Source organism: Nannospalax galili, unplaced genomic scaffold (assembly GCF_000622305.1).
Source record: "Nannospalax galili isolate Female #2095 unplaced genomic scaffold, S.galili_v1.0 scaffold162, whole genome shotgun sequence".
NCBI classification, from domain to species: domain Eukaryota; kingdom Metazoa; phylum Chordata; class Mammalia; order Rodentia; family Spalacidae; genus Nannospalax; species Nannospalax galili.
In genome coordinates this window covers 1,353,151-1,381,063 of record NW_008350388.1, presented here as the reverse complement: position 1 = coordinate 1,381,063, position 27,913 = coordinate 1,353,151, and the positions used below count along the sequence as shown (strand labels likewise).

General features: G+C 38.8%; 1 protein-coding gene across 2 annotated transcripts; it reads right to left on the bottom strand.

Annotated features, from left to right (window-relative positions):
- Positions 1-27,552, bottom strand: Impact (impact RWD domain protein). Of its 2 annotated transcripts, XM_008847627.3 has the most exons (11): positions 27,424-27,552; positions 26,375-26,503; positions 25,184-25,236; positions 23,393-23,455; positions 12,633-12,718; positions 10,961-11,083; positions 9,925-10,022; positions 7,481-7,554; positions 3,464-3,554; positions 2,114-2,248; positions 1-1,042 (listed from the first exon to the last, which is right to left on the bottom strand). In XM_008847627.3, the coding sequence occupies exons 1-11, from the start codon at positions 27,457-27,459 to the stop codon at positions 977-979; spliced, it is 954 nt and encodes a 317-aa protein (XP_008845849.1). In that variant the 5' UTR covers positions 27,460-27,552; the 3' UTR covers positions 1-976. The 2 variants fall into 2 exon arrangements, with proteins under 2 accessions (XP_008845849.1, XP_029426555.1); XM_029570695.1 differs by lacking the exon at positions 23,393-23,455.
- Between the last annotated feature and the right edge of the window lie 361 nt (positions 27,553-27,913).

Here is a 27,913-nt window from a genome sequence, read left to right as displayed (position 1 = left end):
AAAAAAAAAAAAAAAAAAAAAATTTCGTTTGGGTTCCCGGGGGGAAGTGTGTATCAACTTTATAGCAATTCTCACCTTACACCAGAGGCATTCCGCATTCCACCACCTTTATCCCGGTTCTACACATGGCACTAACCACAGCACAGCTTGCAAAAGTTCTAATTTCTCAGTGAAGAACACGACAAAGCACTTCCAGGTTGTTCAAAAGATACCAGGGTACTGCACACATTAACTTAGCATGTTAGGGATGGAGGGACTGCTGACACTTAGTGTTCACTGTTTTACATCACAAGAATTAAACACACAAAGACAGATTAGAAAATCACTTTTTGAATTTCAAGATCACCAATTTGCAACTGAAATTGAGACATAACACTTGGGCTAGCAAATATGTTAGAATTATCACCTTGGGACATGATCACAGATGGATACTCCTGGATTTTCACTTACTCTATTACTCCATGATGAGCATTATAAAATGAAAAGTGACATATTTATGAGCTGAAATCATAAGAAAACTCTCCAAGATTAGTCTTCAATGAGCCTCTCCTCCAATAACCATAGAGAGCAGTAAAGGGCTATGTTCATTTAACAGTATAAGAATTTCTAGGACAAGAAATCAGGTATTTATAGTCCTCTAAAGAGGACTATTTCTTCCCCACCTAACAAAGGCACTTAACATGTACTGAAATGCACAGTTAACTCAGAGCCTACCCTCAGCAACTGCTAGCTCCCTAAAATTATATGATGTACTGATTAAGCTCAAATTAGTCCTCCCAAATAAGCCTGAAACAGGTGGACATATCACAAGCTCTCTATTTTGGCAGATGATATAACCAAAGAAGAACACAGAATGCTGGTGTCCATGATGAGTCAGCTGGCTTGAGCAGTCAATGACGCTCTTCACACATTCCTCGACTACTATGGAATGTGTATGTAACTGAGGGCAAATTAACCTTTCATGCAGGTTCAGGTGTCAATGTTCACTCCTCCTCTTATCTTTTTTCACTTTTTTCTTTCCCAAACTCTTAGACGATTCCTCCTGAAAAAGAAACAACTCAATACAGCATCTCCACATGAATAGGCAGATGGAACGTTACTCTGATCATATGGTCTATACTAGCTTTACGTCTTGAAAACACTCTCACTTATAGGCAATAACAATATTTTCATGGAAATCAAAGTTAATCAAGAAAAACATTTTAGCCGGGCATGGTGGTACACACCTTTAATCCCAGCACTTGGGAGGCAGTGGCAAGAGGATTTCTGTGAGTTCAAGGCCAACCTGGTCTACATAGCAATTCCAGGACAGCTGGGGCTACAGGAGACCCTGTCTCAAAAAAACAAACAAAAATAAAATAAAAAAGAAAGAAAAAAGAAAACATTTTTACCTAGTACATTTATGTTTCAACAATCTCAATACTATTCAATCTATAGCTATTTTCCAAGTAATGCAGTAAAGCCTAAATAAAATACATAAGAATACACCCAAAGCATGAAGCAAAATAAACTCAAACTATAAAGAAAGTTGCTAAGGACATACTGGGGAAGCATATGTGCTCTGACACTAACACAATTTTAGAATTCTATAGCTGCTTCAAGAACATCTATCTAGTCTGGGGTTAGTGAGGTGGTTCCATGGTTAAGATCACTGGCTGCTCTTGCAGAAGACCCAGGTTTGATTCCTAACGACCGTCTGTAACTCCAGTTCCAGGGGATCTCACCCCCTCTTCTGACCTCCATGGGCACTGCACGACATGGGTGCATTCATGTACATGAAGACAATATACTCGTACACATAAAATAAAAATAGTAAATAAAATATTTTTAAAGAACATCTAGTCAGTGTGGCATTTGCTCCATCCTCTGGGCTTCAGTTTGACGGCATGGAGGGCAGATGGTATTTAAAGAGATTTAGTAGGTTTTTTTCCCAATATAAGCTGTATAAATTATAAAATCAGACTATTCAATCATTCTAAGGCCTAAGTCTTTAGCTTCCTAGTTTAACAGTTTTACTAATGCAACATCCACATTCTCATTTATTCTTAATTTTCTTTTTGCAATTTTGCAGACAGTGACAGGAACAGTGATAGTAACATCAATAGCTACTTACAGGTGAACTTGTAAAGTTCTTCTCCACTAGTATATTTCTGGCACAGTTGTTGATATGTTTGAAGCGATCTGGTCCTAGCAGAATCCCTCCATACCAGCGTGAGACCACCACCATGACGTTCTTCACATTCAGGATCTGTTATTTTCAGGAGCACAATCAGACATACAAATAGACATACAAATGTAAGTTTTGAAGAAGAGTGAAGTAACTGCTAACAAAATCACACAAAAAATCTCCCACTGACTTTAACAGCAGCACCTATGAGGATGCTGAGAAGGGTACCAACACTTCAGGGAGAAACGTCAGACAGAAGGAGCCGTGTCCTAGTGTCCTTAACTCTAAACTTTGGGGCCACCTGTCAGAGCAAAGGGGAGACCATGCAGGTAGGGTTCCAGTTCTTGATGACTCAACCACAAAGCTCAGTTTAGGCAGCCTTTTACCAGTAGGTTAAACAACCAAAACCTTGCATTTGAACAAGCTACTGGAGAAAAGGGGGCCTTCCTGAGCCATGCCTGGTGTCTGCCAAATGGTCCTCAGCGGTTTGACATTTGTCAAATGCTGCCTTTAAAGTAAAGCCCACCGGTGCACAGGCTTGAGCCCCACAGCGTTCCCACTTCAGGGAGAGGCCTAGTTAGAAAGCAAAGCTCCACATACAATAGTAGAAGAAACCATGTTAACTACCTGAGGAAAAAAATAATCCATTCTTAAAATTAATGGACAATCAATGATCACCAGACAGATGAAGGAAATCCAGCAGCATGAAAGAGAAAGGACAAGGTAAACAGGCTAAAATGGATGGGAAGAACGGGAGGCCAGAACATCTGTGTAAAGAAACCCTAGTTAGCAGAGTCAAGAAACTGTAGAAGCCATTACATCCATAAAACCAGAGCAAGAGACAAAAATAAAAGCAGCAGAAAAACTCTGAAAAATTAAATTTGAGGTTATAGAAAAATACAGAAATTCAATAGGAATTTTGAAAGACAGTCAAGAAAATGTCTCAAAATATAAAGAGAATGAGATGGACAATTTAATTTTAACAAACAAAACATTCGGAATCTACACTGAAGTTTCAATTTCCAACTTAAAATTGAGTTCCACAGAGATACAAGAAAAGGAGTGGAGGAAATTTCCAAGAAACACACAGAAGTTTTCCCAAAGTTGAAGACAATTTTGTATTTATTTCTTAAAAGCACAGCATTTGTTATTAACCATTTGCTGCCCAAGTTATAGCCAGCAGTAAAAATTTCTTCTCAATCAATGTTTAAAACCAATACATGTTATATCATTCAGATAAATTACTTATTTATACATGGCCCATAAGTGCAAATTCAGAGTTTAACTCACACTTACCTCCATGAGATGAAGAAGACGGCCCCCAGCTGCTGTTTCCCCATCATCCTCACAGTCCTGCAAGAAGGTCTGTTTATCCTCACAATATATTCTAGAAATACACAGAGCAGGGTTATACTCTGAAACCTCAAAATATAAAATATACCACATATCCTATAATAAATGTTACTCCACAGTATTTATTATAATCAATATGATTACTTCCAAAATTAGCATATTTGTTTTTAAAATCCTTGAGCTCTGTATAGATGACTATCCAACACGCTCACCTTTTTCATATGTGAAAAAGCTAGGAACCAAAGGTGTGTCCTTTATATTAGAAATGTTATTTTGTGGGAAGATAAATCTATATATGGCATTTCCCCTACTTCATTTAACATTAAAGTTATGAGGCAAAAAGGAGCAATCGCTGAGTCATCAGCTGAGAATATAATTCATGGAAACATCAACATAGATGCCATAAAATGATAGAAAAATAAGAGGTGGCATCCTCCCGTCTTCAAACAGTCTAAGATCTAGTGAAGAATCAAAAGACATGTAAAGACGAAGACCACTGGAAGTTACTATTTTACTCTCAGTTCAGTTCAGCTGTCAGATTTTTCTCTACTGTCTCCATTCTGATGAATAATTAAAATATTTATTTTTCTCTTTAAAAACTTCTCCCTGGAATTGTTATCAATGATAAGGGAAATATATGTGGGGTTTTTTTTATCCACTTGAATTATCCAGCAGAATAAGCTGGCAAATGTAAAGATATGCTTATGGCTATAAAAAGAAGTTTTGTTTTATAAACATAAAAAAAATCCATAAAAACTCATCTACATGTGTAAATCAATTAATTACTTACATTTATTAACTCATTCATTCATCTATCTTTTATTCACTCAATAAACATTAACTGAACATCTACTATGTGGAGTATCTATTACTATTTGACCTCATTTTAAGGAAAAGTATATCAATAGTACTAAATAGGAGTTTATATGAAAAATTTAAGATGTAAGGAATTATGGGCCATTATCATTATAATTGAACACCATAGTCTTATGGAACAAATGAAGAAAAGTTGACTATACAGATGAGAATTGTTAAATTAAGAAAATGAGCCCATGGAAATTTTCACTAACTTTTTCCTCACATGCCAGGAAGGTAATGATGCTGCATCCAGGGGTTGTATGTAACAGTACCCTGAAGAGCAGTCTACACCTCCAAAGCAGAAACACAGCCCAATATCAGGCTGTAACTTTTTTTTTTTTTTTTTGGTTTTTTTGAGACAGGGTCTCCCTGTAGCCCCAGCTGTCCTGGAACGCACTACGTAGACCAGGCTGGCCTTGAACTCACAGAGATCCGCCTGCCTCTGCCTCCTGAGTGCTGGGATTAAAGGCGTCCGCCACCATACCTGGCCAGGCTGTAACTTTAAAAGGACCCTAAGCATTCACACAACACAATGCGAAGTCTGCGTACCGATAAAGCTCACTGATTTGACCCTGGTGGGCTCCCTCCAGTGTCACTTGTACTTTTTCACTCGCATCTCATACTCAGTTCTGACAAGCCCAGTTCCTTCATTTCCAGTGTCAATCACATAAGGAGGCTCAGGGGAGAAGCTGCCACTTGTGTCACATTTGACAACAGCTTTGAGAAGCAACAGCTGACCAGTGGTTAATAAGGAGGGGAAAGGACTACAAAAACACTCAGAAGAACGTTATTTAAAGCCTCAAAGTCTGTGGCCTAAAAAAAATAGTCAGCACATCATTTAGCTTTCCTTCTTGATAACTTAGGGTTGATACTATGTAGAAGATTATTGAAGGTGTGGAATAAAGAGATAAATGAAACTGGATTATCAAATTCAGCTCTACCATGTAACAGGTATAGGATCCTAAAAAAAGTTAACCTTTTCACAGTGGCAGAACTGCAGAAATAATCAGAATTCATTTCTATAAGCTGTTGGCACAGGTTGGCACTCAAGAAACAGTACATTTCAACCACTGAGACACAGTCAGTTCCCTCATTTTCACACTCATGGATCTAACTCACTAAAAATACATTGTTGAGGGGCAGGTGAGATGGTTCAGAAGGCAGAGGTGCCTGCCACCAAGCCAGAGGACCTGAGTTCAACTGGAACCCATATGGTAGAAGAGAATCAACTGTCCCAAATTGTCCCCTGACCCCAAAACACCATGGTATATGCGAGCAATGGCACACGCGAGCCCATACATACATACACATAAATAAATAAGTAAATAAATAATCAATAAACAAGAAAGAAAATATTTTAAAAATGCATTGCTGGATATGGTGGTACATGACCATAATCCTAATACTTGGGAGATGGAGGCAAGATCAGAGTTTAAGGCTCAGTTTAATGACACCCCACGTTTGTGGCCAGCCTGAGCTACATGAGATTCCATCTCGAAAAAACAGAGGGAAGGAAGTTCTATTACATTAAAGTTCTATTCAGATATTATTGAGGAGGGAATTATATAACATATACTCCTTTTCATGCATTCGGTGCTTAAAAAGATATGAACCTAATAAGAGTAAAATCTCCCTTATACAAAGTGATTTTTTTGAATTTTACTTTCAGATAACCTAGATTTTATACAGTCTCAACTGAATTTTAAATTTTCACTGAATCCCTCTATCTATATTGTTTTATTTTAGGCCTAAACTCTATCTTTAAATCTTAATGCTTTACATATTTTTAATGCCCTTTATGTCTTCATTTACAAATCAGCAACAACTGTACTCAAAACTGAAAGGCATGCAGTGAAAGTACTCTCAGTTCATTGCTCATACATTATTTTAAAAAGTTGAAAAACTTTGGGAAAATTTGAAATATCTGTCAAGGTTCAAAAGTGTTCATACTTGCCAGGCATGGTGGTGTACGCCTTTAATCCCAGCACTTGGGAGGCAGAGGCAGGCAGAGAGCTCTATGAGCTCAAGGCCAGCCTGGTGTATATAGTGAGTTCCATGCCAGCCGGTGCTATGAGACCCTGTCTCCAAAAGGCCAAAAGAAAGAGTGTCCATATTTTTTGATAATTCTATTATAAGACATTTTTTCCTTTTAACTATATCCCCAAGAGGAGGGGGTGGGTGTGGCTGGGGACAAGTATGAGGACCTGAGTTTGGATCCCCAGCATGCATGTAAAAAGCCAGGCGCTACAATGTACACCTGTAACCCCAGTGCTGAGGGGGCAAAGAGCTGGGGTGGCTAGCTAGTCTAGCTGAGACAGTGAGCTCCAGGTTCAGTAAGAGACCTTGTCTCAAAATTAAGATAGAGAGGCTGGAGAGATGGCTCAGTGCTTAAGATCACTGGCTGCTCTTACAGGGGTTTGGTTCCCAGCACCCACATGGTAGCTAACATCTGAAACTCCAGTTCCAGAGGATCCGATGCCCCCTTTTGGACTCCATGGGCATTGAATGCACAGGTGTACTTACCTGCAAAACACTCATTACTCATTCACATAAAACAAAAAAAATTAATTAAAAAATAATAAGGTAGCGAGCAACAGAGGAAAGACACCCAAATCAACCTGACCTCCACCTGGGCAAGCACACCTGCACACACACCAAAGGTGAAGCAAACTGAATCTAAAAAGTATCCAAACTACGTCCACCAGACTATTCTTTATAATAGTGAAAAATCTGAAAAAAAATATAATGAAAAAGAAATGCTCAAGTAAGTTGTGGTACAGAGTCCCAAACAAATATTATATAGCCACTAAAACATATGCATCAAGTAGTTGTAGGAAAGTGCTTTTGTTAAAATAAATAGGACACAAGGTAAAGTACTGAGAAAAAGTAAACTTTGCACAGAAAAGACAACATACACCAAATATTATCAGTTACATAGTAGCAGAAAATACTTAATTTTCCTTTAATTTGTTTTTCTCTTTTCTGCAGTACACAAATATTCCACGGGTCTATTGTCATTATGATAAAAGTTTTAAAATCATGCATAATTACCTAATCACTGATTACAAATTGCATACTCTCAAAGCTGTGAAAATCACTCACCGATAGGCATAGATATTGTGGGTGGCACTGGCTATTTTCTTATTCTCATACAATTTGGCAAGAACCATTTTCACCTTAAAAACAGCAGTAATATGAATAAACAAGTATGCCTTTTATTTCTTCTGTAAATGCTAGAAAAGTTGAATTAAAGCATTCTGATATAAATTTTATATTGAAACAGTCATTTAAAGAATCTAATAGGCTCTGAAAAGATCAATAGCAAAGTTTTCCTAACTTTAGGGGCAGACACTGGTACTCTAATTGGGATAAAAGTGACAGACCTGATATCTATAAACTCCAGCTATCGGAACAGATGTTTAGTTCCTCTGTCTGAGGCAGAGTTTATGAAAATTTGTTCCCCACAAAGAGAATCTGTAATGTAAATACAACAATTTCCAGAAACTAGCTCTGAAATTTACCAATTTATACACTTAATGTGGTACATATACAATCGTGGTATATTCTGAATATCATAAAAGCCAAAAGTTTTCCTGGGACTCAAACAGGGATCACAGAGGTCCTCCCTTAGTCAGGTCTAAGTGGCAGTTCTTCTGTACGAAAGGCAGGAGCAGAAGGGGCATGAAGACAACTCCACTCAGAGGAGAAGCAAGTGCAGATGCAGGGACTAGGGGATTCGATTAGAAAAAGTAAATAATGTTTAGTCAAAATGAAATTCAGATCAACAACAAATACATATCAATAGAAATAAGTATAAATGCTTCCCATGAATAATATCTATCTGAAACTCAGATTTTACTGGCATCCCATATTTTATCTAGCACCCTCAGGAGAAATAGGAAGAAGGAAGATTCTGGAAATTCTCTGTACTACAGCTTGAGTATGAATAAAATGACAGAAGGTGTACCACGATATACCGAGACTGCTAAGTTGAGATAAAACACAAATGGCTTTGTGTGAGGAGTTTAGACTTTCCCTTATAGATGACGGAAATCAGCAAGGATTATATATGGAGGAGAATGGAGGAGAAAAGAGTGAGATATGGTCAGACTGTCAGATACCCAAGAGGAATACCAAGAACAGGGAAACTAAGAGGGAATCAGGGGCCAATTTTGGTGACAAACTGCAATCTGTGATTATCAGTTCTCATTTTCAGGTTCTCAGATTCCTGATCAATAAAATACAGTACACAATGATGTCTAAGACTTATTTCAGCTCTCACAGTCTAAGCAACTGTGATCAAAACCAGAAAGAGAACACAAGATGAACAAATTCAGAAGAGAGTGTCTAAGGAGAATCCTGGGAGGATTGTGAACAAAGGCCAAGGATAAAACAGGATTCCAGAGAGAAAAGATCTCAGTCAGCTAGACCAGAGCTGTCATCTTGAGCACAAGTTTACATAGAAAAGAACTTCCTCTCCCAGAGACTAAGAGTAAAGTCCTGGTACAAAAATTGTAGTCCTCAAAGTTGGGGCTTTCAAGGAGCTTAGAGGGCCAGGGTGTAGAGCACTTGCCTAGATGTGTGAGGCTCTAGGTTTGATCCCCAGCACTGCAAAGGAAAAAAAAAAAAAAAAGAAAAAAGAAAGAGTTTAGAGTAGCAACAGAGACCAAAGGAAGGAGATTAATCCCTAAAACTTGTGGTGAATAATGACATTTTTTAAAAATTATTTAACTTCACATGTAGAATTAGAAATGCCTTGTACATCAATAACATTCAATTTGGATTAGTTCATAGAAGCAACGAAGAAGATTCCACTGAAAAGACAATGAATGAAAAGCAAGGACCTAGGAGTAGCGTTTTTGATGACCAGGTCTGCTATTTCACCCTTTGGTAAGAACAGAGTCAACTAAAACCAAGAAGCAGAAAGGAAAAGGAATTAGTAGGAGACACTAGACAACTGCTCACCCATGCTTCTCCCTCATCAGGCAACAGTGGAGTGAACTGAGTTTCCTATTCTCGCTCAGTAGAATGAATGATTCTTTCTAGCTACCTCCTAAACATCACTATTTTGTAATTTTCTACAACAACACAATGAGACTTCCTTCCTTCTTTTTTTGCGGGGGGGTCTTTTTGAGACAGGGCCTCTCTATAGCCTCAGCTGGCCTTGAACTCATAGAGATCCGCCTGCCTCTACCTCCTGAGTGCTGAGATTAAAGGTGTGCGTCACCATGCCTGGATGGGAGTTTTTATCTTAAAGATTCATCAGAGAAAAAGCCCCCAGAGTTTAACTACAACTCTGGTGTAGCTCAGATAGAATGTTTGCATAACACATACATGGTCCTGGATCTAACCCTCAACAAAATAATAACAAAACAGCAGTGTTGAAAGAGAGACAGTTTTGAAAGAAAGAACAATTCTTCCATGATTCATAGTAATTTGGGAGTGGGATAATGAATAAGTAATGTTCATCTTATGTGAAAAATGTAAGAGTAAACTAAAGGTGTTATTGTAAGACAACATCAAAGTGAGCTAGTCAGTCACTTTACCTGTTGAGGACAAACCACTGGAGCCAAGTGTGCCTGAAATGTACTTCTTCGGTCTGTAATAGGAACGCCATGATCAATTGGCGGTAACTCTTCTATTTCTATAAATTTAAAGAATTAATTAATTTTTTGTCTTAATATTCAAATACAGGAAAATTGACAACACCAGAAAGAACTGGGATATAAATATAAATCATGTGGCAAATCTAAACAAAAGCAGCCATCAATAATTGCCTATCAAAATTAAATTTTAAGTAAAATGGTCATAAATATATTGTACATAGATAAAGAGATGACTTATAGTTGATTTTCATCTGCCAATGTCACTCAGCAAAAGTGACAGAGCTAGGAATAAAATTCTGCACAGCTGTAGTGTATAGTTTGCATGCTAATTCTTAAGAGTATAAAGAGGTACTCATGAGTCTGGAGAGATGGCTCAGTGGTTAAGAATACTGGCTGCTCTTCCAGAGGACCTGGGTTCAATTTTCATCACCCACATGGCAGCTAACAACTGTCCACAACTCCAGTTCCAGGGGATCTGACACCCTTTTCTGACCTCTGTGGACACTGCATAAGATGGGTGCTCTTATGTACATGCAGGCAATACACTCATACACGTAAAATATTTTTCTAAGAAGAATGTAAAGAGTTACTCAGACCAATGATTGACAAATGTTTATATCACAACTTGTTTTTCCATTCTATTATTGGCAGACCTTTGTGTCAGGAAACCTCTGACTTCACAGATTACGTGGCTGTAAACATAGAACCTCCTAATAAAACTGCTCATACTTCATATAATTATAATTAGATACAATATTATGTCCAATATTTTTCCTTTCCAAGGTTAAGAATGACTAAATATCCCTTAACTCTTAGCAAAATGGCTAATAGGAGAAAAAAATCAATTTTGACTATCTTCAAATTAATAACTACTTCCTTACATTTAAGAGTTTGTTAAGTTTCTAGGTCAACCCAAAGAACTATTCATAATATTATCACCCTGTTCCTCCAAATAAACTAGGTACGAGTATCACACCTGGTTCATGCTCACTAATAGCAAAATCCAAAGCTTTAACTGGATTTTCTGGCTGACATTCTAAAATGAGATCATCTTCGCATTTGATGTCTTCCTCTTCAGTTTTCTTTTTTATATCTGGGCCTGTGTGGATAGGAGACATTATGACTGATCTATGAAGCAGTAACAAGTTACACTTACAAAAGTCATTGGGTCCTGATCTCTAGGCACCATTCTTTACTTCAGGATTATTTAATCCTATTTTAGGTCTGCAAAATACATTTATTTATTTGTTGTAGGTGATGTTAGGGATCAAACCTAGGGCCTTGCAAAGCTAGGCAAGTACTCTACCACTCAGTACATCCCCAGTCCAAAAACAGTTTCAAAGAAAAAGACCTAAATAAAATTTCTAAAAAAGAAATTATGAAGTAATTTTATCACACAAGTTAGTAACTCCAAACTTTGAAGAGTAAATGCCATAAGGTTATAGAGGGGAAGGGAAATACGACATTGTTAAGATACATTTCTAAAATATCCTAAGAGCTGAATGTTCCAAACTTTGTGGCGTTCTAAATTTCTACTAGACTATATTCCATTTCTCCAACTACTCTAACTCTAGGAGATAAGCTGGCAAAAATTACTTTTGTTTTCAGGGTTTTAGCCCCTTGTTCTCATACACACTCTGAATGCTGCAAAATCAGAACATGGATTTTAAAAAAGTCAAGAAAAATACTTCAAAATTACGACACAGATAAGTATCTTTATGTCACTTCTCTCTCTGGTTTAAATGGAAGCAGTAAAAACTTGTGCTTCTATATAAAAACAGTAAAAATTATCTGAAAACATGCATACTTCTATCAACTTTAAATGTGTACTTATTTTGCTAAGGAAGTCAAAAATGATTAGTTCCTTGTAAATAACCCTCTAAAAAATATTCTAAATAAGCTACTTGGTCCTTTTATAATTTCTTTTTTCCCAAAACTGAAAACAATTTTACCAGTGGTAACAATAAAAGCCATTTGGAAATACCAGGGTAAAGAGAGTTATTTTTTTCTCTAAAAGGCCTTTGTGATGAGGGAAACAAAGACAGCAAAGGCAGTGATGGGACACTGAGGAACCCTGCTGCCACACCCTCAGCAGCTCAAGAAAGGTTGGACAGAGTAGAACATCCATTCTCAAAGGTTTTGAAACTGGATAGTGATGATGACTGCACAACTTTGGGACTATAACAAAAACTGCTGCACTCTTTATTTAAAAGGGTGAATAATTATAGCATGTGAGTTATATCTCAATTAAAAAGTCTCTTTTAAAGTTAAATCCTATATCTTAATATTTGTCAAAATACTTCTCAAGGTTCTTTTCTGATGACCAATGTATTCATTTGAATTATTTAATAACTCGTGAGGAATGTTACAAAGTATCTACTATGTTAATGACATTAAAACAGAACATATGTTAGACTCAAATTCTTTCACCATAAAATTCTACTTTATATGCATATAATCCAAAAGGAAACTTATGAAAGAAATTAACATAATTACATGAGTAAATAAACTTTCCAGAGAAATATTTTTATTATACAGAAACCATAAACCAGAATATATACTTTCATATATAATTTCAATTACAATAGCCATATGAAAATGTGATTACTACAAGTTGAAAGAGCATAGGGAATATTTTCCAATCTTACCTGGCTCTGTTTTCTGAGATTTCTGTATCAGAACATCTCTTATTTTCTCTACCCACAGGTAAAGAATACTTTCACCAATATTCTGTCTAAATAAAGGGGGAAAATTTATTATTTCAAAAATTTCCCTTCTCATATTCAAGAAACAGAGGCATATTTTAATCTAAAACATTCTAATGAAATCTAACCATGCCTTTTCCAAATGTATAAAGTTTACCAACATTTATGTCTGAGTAATATATATTACTTATATCAACATTAAAGATTCCATGGCTCTAAAATTAACCTTGCTTAAAACTTAAGAAGAATAAATGTAACCAGAGAAGGGAAAGAAAATTTCTAAATTTGAACTAGACAAGCTAAATAGATATGAACATGATTTGTTTCTATCAGTGGATAGTTTCAGTACTTATGTCCAATCAGCTAGCTTTTCTAAACTTTCTGAACAGTTTGGAAATTGTTAGCATACATATCATGTAGCATACTTATTTCAACAAAGACATATATAAAACATATTGGAACTCCTTCAGGAATTTAATTTATAAGATTAAAAAGATAAGCAACCTGGTGGCATCAATCTCAGGACCCATGTCAGCTCAATTAAACAAGGGCCCAAAGGGGAGGTGAGCAATAGGTGGCGGGTCAGCACTAGATCGAGAACTATTTGAGACTAGCCGCTGCTGGGTGAGGAAGAATATGACTTACATATGACCACTGGATGGGCTGACTGAACTCCAGTGGACGCATTTACACTGAAGGACATTCGGGTACAAACACCTGAATGAATAGGACACAGCATGTATGGCAGAGTGCATAGGGTTGGGGGGCATGGATGGGGGAGGGGGTCTGGATGTGAATGGGAAATATTGTATGAAATTTTAAAAGCTCAATTAAAAGAAGATAAGCAACTCAGCAATTTTATTCATAACTTGGTTTTGACAAAATATTCTATTGCCTGACGGATTCATTTTGGTTTTAAATTATGTTTGTCTGCCTAGCTAATTCAATTCATTTCAAAGTGTCACAGAGAATAAGAATGCATTATGGGGGCTGGAGAGATGGCTCAGCAGTTAAGAGCACTGAATGCTCTTGCAAAGGACCTGAGTTAAGTTCCCAGCACCCACATGGTGGTTAACAACTGTCCATAACTCCAGTTCAAGTGATCTGACCCCTCTTCTGATCTTTACAGGCACTGCACAACACAGTTGCACTTACATACATGCAGGCAATAACTCATACACATAAAATAAAAATAATAAATAAAATAATAAATAAAATATTCCTGAAAAGACTATGTTATCAGTTTTAAAGTCATGGGCATGGTTAAATGATAGCACATCAATAAAATAAAATCCAACTATCTAATTTTTAGGGAATAACACTTATGTTAGCTTAACAGTGTGAATGGAACCCAGGTGTTTAAAGAAATGACCACACTTTCATAGCAACACCTTACCACCTTCTTCTAAAAATTCCCCTTAAAACCATGATTCCTCTCTATTACCATCCATTCATCACTACCCACCAAAGGAGACTTTCAAAACAAGCATACAAAAGAAAGCCACTTTAAAAAATTTCCAGGCTGTCAAACCTACCCTCTCTCACTGGTTCATAACACCTAACACTAAAACAAGCTCCCTTGTATTCTTCTGTAACTTTTTTTGTGGAGAACACAAAAGTCATTTGGAAAACATTGGTGAATTTCTTTTAAACAATACCCATGCCTCTCTTCTCTGAGGCAAGATTCAATGTATTAAGTATACACTAAGCCCCAAGTACAACATATGCAACATGGCCAATCCTCAAATTTGTCCAAAGACATCCTTATGATTCCCCCACTAAGTAAATGAGAAAATATATTTACAGAGATCAGTTAACTAGTCATAGACAGCTTTGCCAGCAGTTAAGAAGCTCAAAGCTGGCATAAGAGCTCAGGACTGTGGTTCAAAGCTCAAGACAACTGCATTTTGTTCACCTACCAAACAGCAAAATCTATGTTACAAAACATACATTTGTTACATACATATGTTACAAAAGTACATTTGCACTTCATTCTGTAGGAAGAACTCCATATGTACCTACTGCTGAGGATTTGTTTGCTGAGTTATCTCTTAATCTAGGAGGCTTAGGAGGAATGTAGGACTCAGCAGCCCTGGTGAGGGAACCCTCCCTCCCTTGTTACACAAAGAAAGATAATGAAGGAAGTGGGATCCTCCCCTGCTACAGAGAAAAAGCAGCTAAGATAAGGGACAAAGTACCAACACCAGGAATCCCAGGGACTAGACTGACCACCTGACCAAAGGGAAGACTAAACTTTGGAAGGACTGCCTTTCTTTTTCCTCTCCATATAGCTAACGACTTGATGAGATGGAAGACAGATCTTCAGGATGCTTATCCACTGTCTTCACAGATTGCCAGTTCTCTGAATGAAGTCCAGCTTAAAGATTCTGCCCAGGTTTTTGTCTGTGTCAGGCTGCATGGACTGGTCATACCATGACCTTAGGCAAGTAATTCACTTGAACTCTGAGTTGCAGTATCTTAATGTATAAAATTTGAGGTCTTGAGCTAGAGAAATGGCTCAGCAGTTAAGAGCATTAGCTGCTCTTGCAGAGGACCTGGGTTCAATTCCCAGCACCCACATAATAGCTAACAACTGTCCCTAGCTCCAGTTCCAGGGGATACAACACCCTCTTCTGACCTCCATGAGCATTGCACGACACAGTGCACTTACATACACATAGGCCATACACTCATAAAATAAAATGAAGAACAACTGGGAACAAATGCTTGACTAGATAAGTCTTAACGTATCACAGACCACATGAAGTCTGGTGGGGGTTGGGAGAGCATAGATGGGGAGGGGTCTAAATTTGATTAAGAACTGTTGTATGAAGTGTACTAAAGCTCAATTAAAAAAATTCTAATAAAATAAAATAAATAAAATTTGAGGGCTAAAGCATTTTTGTCCCCCAAAAGTTCCTGCTTATCAAAATAAAAATTAAAACAAGCTTTAAGTTGGAAGAAAAATGAAAAATGTATAGAAGTAGTTGGTGAATTTCCCTCAATTCCTTCAACAAATCTAGAGCCTCTAGCATACATCACAAACTATGTGGGGTCCTGAGGCTGTGGGAGGAGTGGGGTAATGGAGCTCCTTCTTGATGTCGGTAATCACTATCCTGACAAAATCATGATGATGTGTAATTCTATGTCTACTTTCATTTTACTGAATCCCCTACAGCATCATCACCCTAGTGATACCAATGCCTATATGTATACAGGAAATGTCAAAAATGCTTCATGTCCTTTGCCTCAGTTAACCCTCACCAGTACCCTCTGAAATGGGTAAATAAAAATTCACATTCAGATTTCGGTTTCTGGCACAGGGCCTCACTATATGTAGCCCAGGCTAGTCTGTAACTCATTATGTAGTACAGGCTGTCCTTGAATCCCTGCTCTTCCTGCCTTGGCCTCCTGAGTGCTGAGATTACAGATTGGGGCCACCACACCCAGCTGCACATTCAGCATTTTAAAAATACTACCTTGGAAGAATTTCTGCAATTAGTAAGTATTCTTTCCAACATCATCAAGAAGAAAATTCAACCTTCACTCTTGATTTCTTCTCCCCACCACAGCTTCCACTGAGGAACAGACAAGAGCACTTCTCTACAGCATCATGCATTGTTGCTCTACTTACTTCACCAGTATTCAGCAACACTGCTACTTAAGAATCCAGCACAGGCATCACAGTGGGTACAAGGTTTTCAGGTAAAGCAGCGGTCATTCCTTTACCACAGATCCCCAAAGTCTACCTCTAAAAGTGTGAAAACTGATTTTTTAATTCTAATATTAGTATACTATATTTGTTGTCTCTTATGACAAGAATATGTTCCTATCTTTGAACTATCCACTAGAATTTAGTGTGACTCTTACCAACAACAGCAACGAACACTGATCTTCAAACTTTTACCACTCTTTGTTGTAATGAAGTATTCTACAGAATCAGAAGCTATTAAACTGACCAAAGCTGGGAGACCCTGCTCCTTGCTATTTCTTTATGCTCCCTGGCTCATGGTATTTTGCTCTCCCAAGCACTTACATCATGACCAGCTGACTCCCACAGGCCCAAAGCAACAGGGCTGATCAAGGACAGATAGGAACTTTCAAAGCTGTGACCTGAAATAAACTTTTTCTCTTAAGTTGATTATCTCAAGCATTTTGTTAAAGAGACACAAAGCACAAAGCTAATACACCAGTACAGTGTACTAAAGCACATTACATGGATGTATGGATGTCATTTAATCCTTACAATATTTTCCCCATTCCATGATATAAGAAAGTCACACTATTCAAATACTGACTCCAGAAACCTGACCAAAACAGCCTTATCAGCCTGACTAAGCTTTAGACACACTACTTACTAACTAGGTCCTTCCCATCCCACCCCTCATGGTGTTCTTGTTCTGTTTTGATTATTTGAGACAAGGTCTGACTATGTAGCTAGCCCAGACTTGGTTTAAACTCTCAATCCTCCTGCCTTAGCCTCCCCGTTGCTGGGATTACAGTCCTGTTCCACCACACCTGCTTCATTTTTTCTTTCATTTTTTAAATTACATTTTTATTTATTGTGGGGATAGCAAGCATGCCACAGCATGCATGTGAAGGTCAGAGGACAAGGGGCAGGAGTCACTTTCTCTCCTTCCACCATATGGATCCCAGGGATTAAACTCCTATCATCAGACTTGGTGGCGGGTACCTTTAGTAGTAAGCCAAATTTAGCTCACCTTTTCTTAAGAGCATTTTCCTTAGAAAAATCATTATAAATTCTAGCCCTGCCATTCTGAGGTATCTGTAAGTCTTTTATAGCAGTCTCTTGTATTTTACAACTCAGCAATGTCTCAAGGTCCTAGGAGACATCCCCCTGGAACAAGGAAGACAGTGCCTCTATTTCCCAGGCTCTGACCTAACTTCAATAGGCAGCAATCAGCAAACTGAGAAAACCTCATCATAAAGGAAAAAAACGGAAAAATCAGCAATAATTCAGTTTGTATATTTAATGATTAATCAACCCAGCATCTAGTACCAGTCCCCTTCATTATCCTAGCTCTTTTCTTTAACTTTTTGAGACAGGGTTTCCCATAGCCCCAGCTAGCCTGGAACTCACTATATAGACTGACTGGCCTAGAACTCACAGAAATCTGCCTGCCTCTGCCTCCAGAGTGCAGAGATTAAAGACAGGAGCCACCATGCCTGGCCCTATACCAACACTTCAAAGCCCTCCTACCTTTTATTTCAGAGACACAGAGTTCAAGTTTAGTTGTAGCTTCTGTCCTCCACCCTGACAGTCTTAAGAAAGGTGCTGGAGAGATGGCTCAGTGGGTAAGAGCATTTATTGTTCTTACAGAGGACCAGAGTTCAGTTCCCAGCACCCACATGGTGGCTCACAACCATCCACACTGTAGTTCCATGGATTTGATGCCTTCTGATTGCTGCAGGCACTGTATGACATCGATGTACTTATGTATAGGCAGGCAAAATACTCATACACATAAAATAAAAATAAATAAAATCTTTTTAAAGTTTTCCATGTCTAACTTTGTCCAGTGCAATTTCTGCTTTGAGAAACCTCAGCAACATTAAAATCTAAGATTACATAATACGTGAAAATGTGAAAAGTTGGGTAAGGGAATATAGTTCATGGCAGAGCACTCATCTAGCATATGTAAGACCCTAGTGTTGTATGGCGATTCCCTAGAATTCAATATTCCTCCAGAAAGGAGGGAAGAGATCCATGAGACTCAGGAAGTAAACAGCCCAGAAGTCTCAGGAAGTTCCTCAAACAAACAAGATCAACAAGGCCCCTCCTTAAGATTATGGAAGCAGTGAACAACTGCAGGGAGAAGAGACTCTTCCAGCTAAGCTGCCCAGGGAAGAAATTCTCCAACCAGTGAGATGCCTGGGGAAGAAATTCTCCAACCACTGAGCTACCTGGGGAAGAAATTCTCCTACCACTGAGCTGCCTGGGGAAGAAATTCTCCAACTGCTGAGATGCCTGGGGAAGAAATTCTCCAACCACTGAGCTGCCTGGGGAAGAAATTCTCCAACTGCTGAGATGCCTGGGGAAGAAATTCTCCAACCACTGAGCTGCCTGGGGAAGAAATTCTCCAACTGCTGAGATGCCTGGGGAAGAAATTCTCCAACCACTGAGCTGCCTGGGGAAGAAATTCTCCAACTGTTGAGGTGCCTGGGGAAGGAATTCTCCAACTGCTGAGCTGCCTGCAGAGAGCTCCAGGGCTGCAGCTTCCATCACTCGGGCTGGGGTGGGCTTCTCAGCGATGCAGCTGGCTTTGGGCAGACCATGCTTCTGTAAATAGTTCCTCACTCATACTTCTGTAAGTAACCCCAATAAACTCATTGGTCCCTCAAGCCAGACTTTGGCAGAATTGTTACTTTGGGTCTGTCTTTGGTTCCCTATCTGGAGACAATAAATTTTTGCATCTCATCTCCCCAGGAAAAGTCTCACAAAGCACCTAGTTTCAATCCCCAGCACTGGAGGGGAACAAAGTAAAAGGCTACAGGAAGTGAATGGAATTCATTCTTGAATGTTCTAATGGATAGTTAAAAAGGTAAGTAGAGGGGCTGGAGAGATGGCTCAGAGGTTAAGAACACTGGTCGTTCTTGCAGAAGACCCAGGTTTGAATCCCAGCACCCACATGGTAGCAACAACTGTCTGTAACTCCAGTCCCAAGGGCTCCAACAGCCTCTTCTGTTCTCCACGGACACTGCATGACACAGGTGCACTTACCTACATGCAGGCAATACATACATACACACAAAATAAAAATAATAAATAAAATTAAAAAAAAAAAGTAAGTACAAAAAAAAGTGTTAAGTCCTCTTATTTTGTCTTAAAAATTTTAAGCATTTCACATTTAGTTACCTTTCAAGATAATCTTTTTTCTATTCAAAAAATCCATAAACAAAATACTTAATAAAAATTCAATATGATAACCAAACTAATATACATGTATGTAATAGATCACTAAATCCTATATAGGGTTAAACAGCTCTTCAACTGACCATTCTCCATTTGCATTCAGGGCCTTAAAAAAGGCCTCTTATCTAAACCCTCCTGAGTCACTGACTGCTCTTCCTATTGAGGCTCTTTATACAAACTCCTTGCAGTTTTTCTACCTATTTCTATTCAGTCCCAATTCCTCCCAGCCCATCATCCACACTGCCACACAAATTAAAGCCATCTTATCCTGCCTAAAATGCTAATGCCGGAACCTACAAGACAATGCCCAAACTCTTTATTATGTTCCCAGAGCATAAACTCTGTGCTATGGTTTGGATAGACTGTCCCTGAAAGGCAAAGATGGTAAAAGGTGGTCTTCAGCTTGGCTGAAGAGGTAGGCCTCCTGTGATAGCTCTCATCCCTGGAGACATGCCCTTTAAAGGGACAGTGAAGCCCACGCCTGTCTTCTCTCTTGTGCTTCCCAGCTACAATATAAGCAGTTCTGCTTCACCTCATGCTCTTGTCCACAGCAACTCAACCTGTGAGCCTAAATACATCTTTTCTTTTCATAAGCTAATAACAGATAGCTAACAGAACTGGGTAAACTGAAGATGCCATGTTGCTTTATAGAAATATGATTTTGATCACACAGCTCCGTTTATTGATAAATCCTCCTAGGTTTGATTACCTGACATACTATACACAAGAGTCACTTTTACAATCAAACCCACCTTTCTAATCTAATAAACACACTCAGAGATAGTTTGTTAAGAAAACTTCAAAGAGTACTACCAAAACACTTGATGCAAATAACACAATAACTTTCACACTGTATTATACAGGTACACATTCATCTTTGTGTGTGTGTGTGTGTGTCTATGTGTCTGTGTCTGTGTGTATGTGTGTGACACTGCTGGAGATCAAACCCAGGTTCTCGCACATGCTACAAAGTACTCGAGCACTGAACTACATTCCCAGCCTCTTCAGCTTCATTTTTAAATCCCCAAATCTGAACAACAAGCTGGTATATAAAAGATAATAAATGCTTATCAAAGAAAAATTTCTTTCTTAGCTCTCTATGTAAGTGGCCCACTAACCAGTTTCTTATATAGACAAAAATTAAATTTAGTATTCAAAATTATACTAAATATACAAAATATAAGGGTGTTATAATATTTAGAATAAAAATATAAACATTAAGAACTACATTGGTAGCTTGGCGTGGTGCCATTTGCCTTTAATCCCAGCACTCGGGAAGCAGAGGCAGGCAGACCTCTGTGAGTTCGAGGCCAGCCTGGTCTCCATTAGCGAATGCAGGACAGCTGCAGCTACAGGGAGACCTTGGCGCACGTCTGTAGTCCCAGCACTTGGGAGGCAGAGGCAGGCGGATCTCTGTGAGTTCAAGGCTAGCCTGGTCTACATAGTGAGTTCCAGGACAGCTGGGGCTACAGGGAGACCCTGTCTCAAAAAGACCAAAAAAAAAAGAACTATCTTGGTAAATTTGGGTTTGATTTTTGAAGTTCAGTAGTATTTTTCACTTACTGCCCCTGATTGGAAATATATACAAAATCATTACAATTTGTTACATAAAACTTTTTAAGTACAAGATGTATTACTCTCTCAACCACATGTATATAAACACTATCACTGGATTGCAATTATTATTCAAGCACTTTCACTAAACAAGTTATTCTGACCACTATTCATCTTGGGACAAACTGTTTTATAGTCTCTGAACCTTCCTAAGTCTCAGGGAGCTCAAGTTAGAGAAAGAGGTGAGCCGTGGCCTACAAGTGGGTTTCTGAGTATGAAGGACTGGGGAACAGCTAGAGCTACTGGGAAGCTGCTTCAGAATGTATGCCTCAGAATGTACGCCATTGAGCATGAACAGGAGGAAAGTCCAACTGCCGAGTGTGATCAGCACCATGGAAGTCAAGGGTAGAAGATTTCCAAGAAAGAAGGAAGTGGTCAGTATCACTGAGTTGTCAAATAAGAGCTGAAAAATGACCATCAGATGTATAATTAGGACATCAGTTGGGAGCAGATTTGCAGTATGCTTTTCTTATTCTACATTAATGAGGGAGTAAAGCTGGTAAAATAAATAAATAAATAAATAAATAAAGGGCTGGAGATGGTGGCTCAGCAGTTAAGAGCACTTACTGCTCTTGCAGGGGTCCCAAGTTTGACTGCAAGGACCCACACCGAGCAGCTCACAACCACCTGTGACTTTAGCTCCAGGGGAATCTGATGCCACTGGCCTCTGTGGGTACCTGCACTCACCTACACATAGCTACACACAGACACAGATAATTAAAAATAATAAATCTTAAAAAAATTTAATTGAAGAAATAACTTACACACTGAGGATAATAGAAGCACTAAGTTGGGACCAAAAAACAGACCATATTTCCCTTAGGAAGAATCAAGTGATGTGCATCCCATGGTGACTATTTTCTAATTAAATATTTTGGGAAGAAAAGAACCCTGGCCTTGATCCCAGGTACATAAAGGGGATCTCTCACTGTACTGAATAGGGTGGACACTCAGAACATATACTAGAACCCTTACTAGTTTCTGGATTAGGAAAAAAACTGATATTCCAGAATATTATTTGGTTTAGTAAATCAATGTATATCATTAATCCAAATCAATCCTATCTTTTCCTGACTAATATATCAGCTTCCTAACAAATTTCCCACACCAATTCTCTCTACTTTCAGTCAATCTCCACATTGAAAAAGGCTCACTTTTCCAAAGTGAAAACCTTAGCATTGGTATCAGGCTACTTAAAACTGGGCTTCCAACTGTTCTTAGGAGAAAGACAAAAATCCCTAACAAAGCCTAAGAATGCCTGACGATCTTTCTGTGCCTCTCTACCTCTCCTCTCACTTCCTGTCACCATGCTGATGCTCACACTGCAGTTAGTGTTAGCTAATTAACTCAGTGCTTGGTCTACCAAGCAGCCTGGGACCTCCCATAGAAGCACAGACTGCTTCAAACTCAATTATCGCCATACTGTCTATCTTTGTTTTATAAAACTTATCACAGGCATAATTTTCCATTTGTTTTTACAAATGTTATAAGCAATGTCCCACCTCTACCCACACTAGAAAATTCAAAATGCCATGAAAGAAGGATCATTTTTAGGTTTGCTAACTAATGTGTATCTAGGATCCAATATACTGTGTGCCATGTACTATTTACTGAGTAAGTGAAAATGAATGAATGAGACACTGAATGAATTAATGAAAAACAGTGCATCTGTAGGCTCTTGGTCTTTCAGACTAAAGAGAACCACCAAAGTATTCTGAGTTTAACACAGAATTCTGGTTAGAATTCTGCCATCATCAATTTCATTCTACAGATCTATAAAAATATACAAAGAACACTCTGAATTTGCTTTCAGAATCCAGCTAAATATCATTACATCTACTAGCTTTAAATATTACCATATTTCTGTACCAAATATACTTGTGAAATTATATAACCTTTTAAGGTCTCTTCAAATGGATTATTTTGTTAATTAAAGGACAAGCTAACAAAAAGTTGAGAAAAAGCATGAATATATCAGTTTCAAGGAAACCCCTAGCAAGGCCAGGCATGGTGACACACACCTTTAATCCCAGCACATAGTGAGTTTCAGGCCAGCCAGAGCTCCATAATGAGACCTTGCCTCAAAAAAAATTTTTAAAAGCCCATAGCAGAACCATTAACAGAATTTTCTTTTAATCAACTGTCACTTACTTACATATATATTTCCTCAAGGCTGTTTGATAAATCTGCACGTTCTTGCCCTTTCAGCCAAGGAGCACTAAGATTGAATAAAATACAGCAGCAAAGAAAATTATTCAAGAATTATGCTTGTATTACAAAACAAAAAATACTGATAGACAAATTAGTTATATTTGATTTTTTAAAAGTTATTTATTTTCATTTAATTGTTGTATTTTTATAAATTTATACAGTTCCAAAGCGCTTTCATTGGCCTTAACACATTTAACTTTCCCAGGAAACAATGGCAAAATCAACACTAATATTATTCAGTTTTAATGATTTGAAAGCAGAAATAGAGTTCACAAGATACTATAAACTGCCAAGTTTACATAAGTGGCAGAACATGGGTAAGAATTAAAATTTCCAGAGTCAATAGTATTTGCCACAATACCGGGAGTTCCCAATATTTTCTAACTGCAGTTAGTCTCAAAAATAAGTCCATATAACTGTAAAAATATCTTTACTCTGAAGACATTTATAAATATGCTTTATCATATACAATAAATAAATACAGAACTATTTTATTAATTCTGTTGGCATGGTTTTGAAATACACACAAAAATATCCTCTACTACCTGATAAAAATTTTAGTAACAGATTTATGCAAATCTGTTCACATGGTTTATCTATACCACAAGGTCAAAAGGCAAGGCAGATCACAGGTCACTTGCATCAACAGGTTATGGCTCATAAAGAAGTCGGATTCTTCAGAAGACAGTTCCTCACTAACAATGGAGGAAGGAGGCAGAAAGAACCACCGGAAGCACCCTGGGTGATTCTTGGAAGGCTGGCAGTTTTAAGAGGTTCCTCAAAGAACTACAGGTAAGGTGGCAGAACTAAGATAGGAGAAACTCAAAGGCTAGGTTTCCAGATTACTAAGTTAGGCTGAATAAAGATGAAGGTTTTCTTCCTCATTTCTAAAGGCAATTCTGCAGCCACCTTACCTCCATGAACTCCCTGATTCTCTTCTATACTAAGTGGCATATTTCTAAGTGTTTTATATAATTTTTTAAATGCTCTATACCAAATCAAAAAGATGTTTTAATTTCTGGATACATTTTAATAAAAACATTTATGTAAACACAATAACACTATAAAGTAATATCTTTGACAGTAAAATATTTTTATAAAAACTTAAATGTAGGCTGTGTGGCTCTGTGGTTAAGAGCACTGGCTGCAGGGCTGGAGAGATGGCTCAGTGGTTAGGAACACTGGTTGTTCTTGCAGAAGACCCAGGTTCGAATCCCAGGACCCACACGGCAGCTAACAACTGTCTGTTAACTCCAGCTCCAGGGGATCCAACAGCCCCTTCTGTCCTCCGTGGCCATTGCGCAACACAGGTGCACTTACCTACACGCAGGCAATATATGCATACACATAAAATAAAAATAATAAAAAAGAAAAATAAATAATTAAAAAAAGAGCGCTGGCTGCTCTTGCAGAGGACCCAGGTTCAGTTCTCAGCAACCACATAGGAGCTAACGAGTTCCAGATGACACCCTCTTCTGGCCTCTTTGGACACTGTATGCATGTGGTGCACTTATAAATATATATATGCAGGCAAAATATTCATACATGTAAAATAAATTATATATATATGTGTGTGTGTGTGTAGGTATATGTATAAACGCAGAAATGTAGCTTACTTCAGTTGATAAATAGGTGGAGCTGTACCTGGGTATTCACGTGGCAACATCTAAAATAAATTATATATATATATGTGTGTGTGTGTAGGTATATGTATAAACGCAGAAATGTAACTTACTTCAGTTGATAAATAGGTGGAGCTGTACCTGGGTATTCACGTGGCAACATCACCTAAAACGAGTTTAAAAACAAATCTGTTTATACTTCATCACAGTCCAAAAACAACTACATTTATAAAGCTAGTCAAGGAACAAACTTCTAATTTTCTGAAACAAAAAACAAGTCACTGTTCTATTTGATGTCAGAAGAGAATCCCCTCCTTCAAATTTATACTTCTACAAAGAATATTTTGGGCTGGAGATGGCTCAGTGGTTAAGAACACAGGCTGCTACTGCAAAGGAGCCTGGTTTCATTCCCAGCACCCACATGGGGGCTCTCCACCATCTGGTATACTTACATATATTCAGGCAAAACACTTATACACATTAAAAAAATAAATAAATAAATCGATCTTTAAAAAAATCATGTTTTTAGAGAGGTTGCCAATATTTTTGGAATTCTACTGTTTGCAGAGAAAGCATAAAAGAATGAAAGTTAGAATAAAGAAGGACAAAGATGAAAGGAAAAGGAAAACACAGGGGCATTGTGCTCTGACCCCAATGAGTACTGATGTCTTGTCATTTTCCAGATAGTTTTCTGAATACTAAAAGTATTTTCAAAATCCTGTGAAATACCATTAAAGATGACCTCTGAAAAGCTATCACATAATAAAGTACACATTTCTTTTCAAGTCAGTAATTTAAAAACAAACACTGCAAAAACCCAACCCAACTTAGCATCCTTTACCTAGAAAGTAGAGGCAGCCACTGAACAAGCCTAAGACAGAAAGCCATAGCTGATCTTTCATTCATTTTATCCTAACTACCACTGATTCTTAATAAACAAGCATATGCTCTGTGAATCATCTTCATTGTTAACCTCTTCTTCCTCTCCAGTTTAAGCAACCTGTCTGGGCTTAAACCCGCTCTTATTGGAGAGAATAACAAAGTGAAATTCAAATCTATAAATGACATATTGACACGATCAATAATGATAAGAACTGGAAGGCTGAACAATCAATGGAAGCACGATTTGTGGGAGAACTGAGATTTGACTATCCATGTTTTACACAATCCTGACAAAAACCAACAAAGGCAAGTTAGAAATAACTCATGCCAGAATACTCATGAAAATAGAAATGGCAGCAGCTATCTATTAAATAACGTGACTGGAAAATGGCAGTAGAAAGCCGAAAGAAAACAAAAGATACCTGCAAGCAAAGTGTCCATTTGGGGTCATCGATATCGTCGCTAATTCTAATACAAAATATCTTGGCACAGTCATCAATGACGCACCATTCCTCGCCATAAATGGCTGCCATTGCTTCAATTTCCTCATTCTGAAAGTTGATTTAAAAAAAAAAAAGGTCAACATTCAAATGTACATGGAAAAAAACGATTTTATGGCATTAGTAACCACTACCCCTAGTCTGGATGAGTCTTAGGAGACCAATGTTAACATGGGTGGGGAGTGGGAGTGGAGGTCGAGGGGGGTCCTCGTGTTGGCTACTTTCGTCAAGCCTGGAACCAGCCTTATTTCTTTTAGCATTACCGTGTTTGGGGTCTCTACTGAGACAAATTACATATGCACGTCTATAGCCTGTAGTGAGATTCACCAGTGAGAAGCTAAAACACATCTCACAGATAAGCCCCGCATCCACACATACCCTGCACATCAATGCCTCTCTGGACTCCTACTTGAGTTCTCAGTGGGTGTTTCTGTTTTGGATTTTTTTTTTATTTGTTTATTTTCTGGTAACCATCTCAAAGCATTTCAGGGTTTATTATTTGGATTTAGGTTTTAAAAGGAATAACTGGACCTCCCGGTGGAAAACCGGAATCTAAGAATGCATTCAACTTCGGATCGTTCTGCGTCCTCGTGACCCTTGAAGAGCCCGCTGGGCGCCCACAGGAAGCAGGTACAGCAGACCAGGAGGGAGCGCAGAGGTCGGGGGCTGTGCTACCGCCCACGGTAACACTGTGCAAAGACTGAAGCCCAGGATTTTAAGGGCCGCGTCCATAACGACCCTGCGACAACAGCAGAGCCCGGGCTTCAGCTGGGCGCGGAGCTGCTCCGTTGCGTGGCCTAGGCAGACGAGGACCCCGTCCACCGCCTGCCGGGGCCGAGACGGGCAGCGCCGAGCTCGGCCCGCGGTGCGTCCAAGATACGCACAGCCCGGGGGCGGCCCAAGCGCGAGCCGGGCACGGAGAGGCGAGGCGGGGCTGAACCTGGAGGGTCGGCGCCCCGCGGGGGCCTCACCTGCCTCTGGTCGCTCCCTGCGTCCCCCTCGGCCATGGGGACCCGCAGCGGCCGCGCGGCCACAGACCGCCCAGGTCCGGAGAGCGAGCAGGGGGGCGGGAGCCGTAGTGGCGAGGGCACGCGGGCTGCGGAGCGCCTGACCCGGAAGCGCAACCCGCAGTGCCGCCCATCGGGCGCATCTGCTTCCGGGTTGCGGGCCAGGCGAGGTCTGGGGCTCGGGGCTGCGGGTCTTCCGGAGGATGATCAGCCCGCGCGCGCCTCGCCTGCGCGCTCCCTGCACCGTGCGGGTGACATGTTGGTGTTAGCAGTTTTAAGACCTACAGTTACCTATTGTTAAAACAGCTTTTTTAAACCTGAGCTCTTACCTCACTGGGCTCTTCATATATGTCTGATTGTCATTGCCTTAAAATAGTGTTTTTCAAACTTTAAACACTTTTTTTTAAAGGCCGTGGAATAATTTCTTCAGTAAAACGTGTAAACGCAAGTGAAA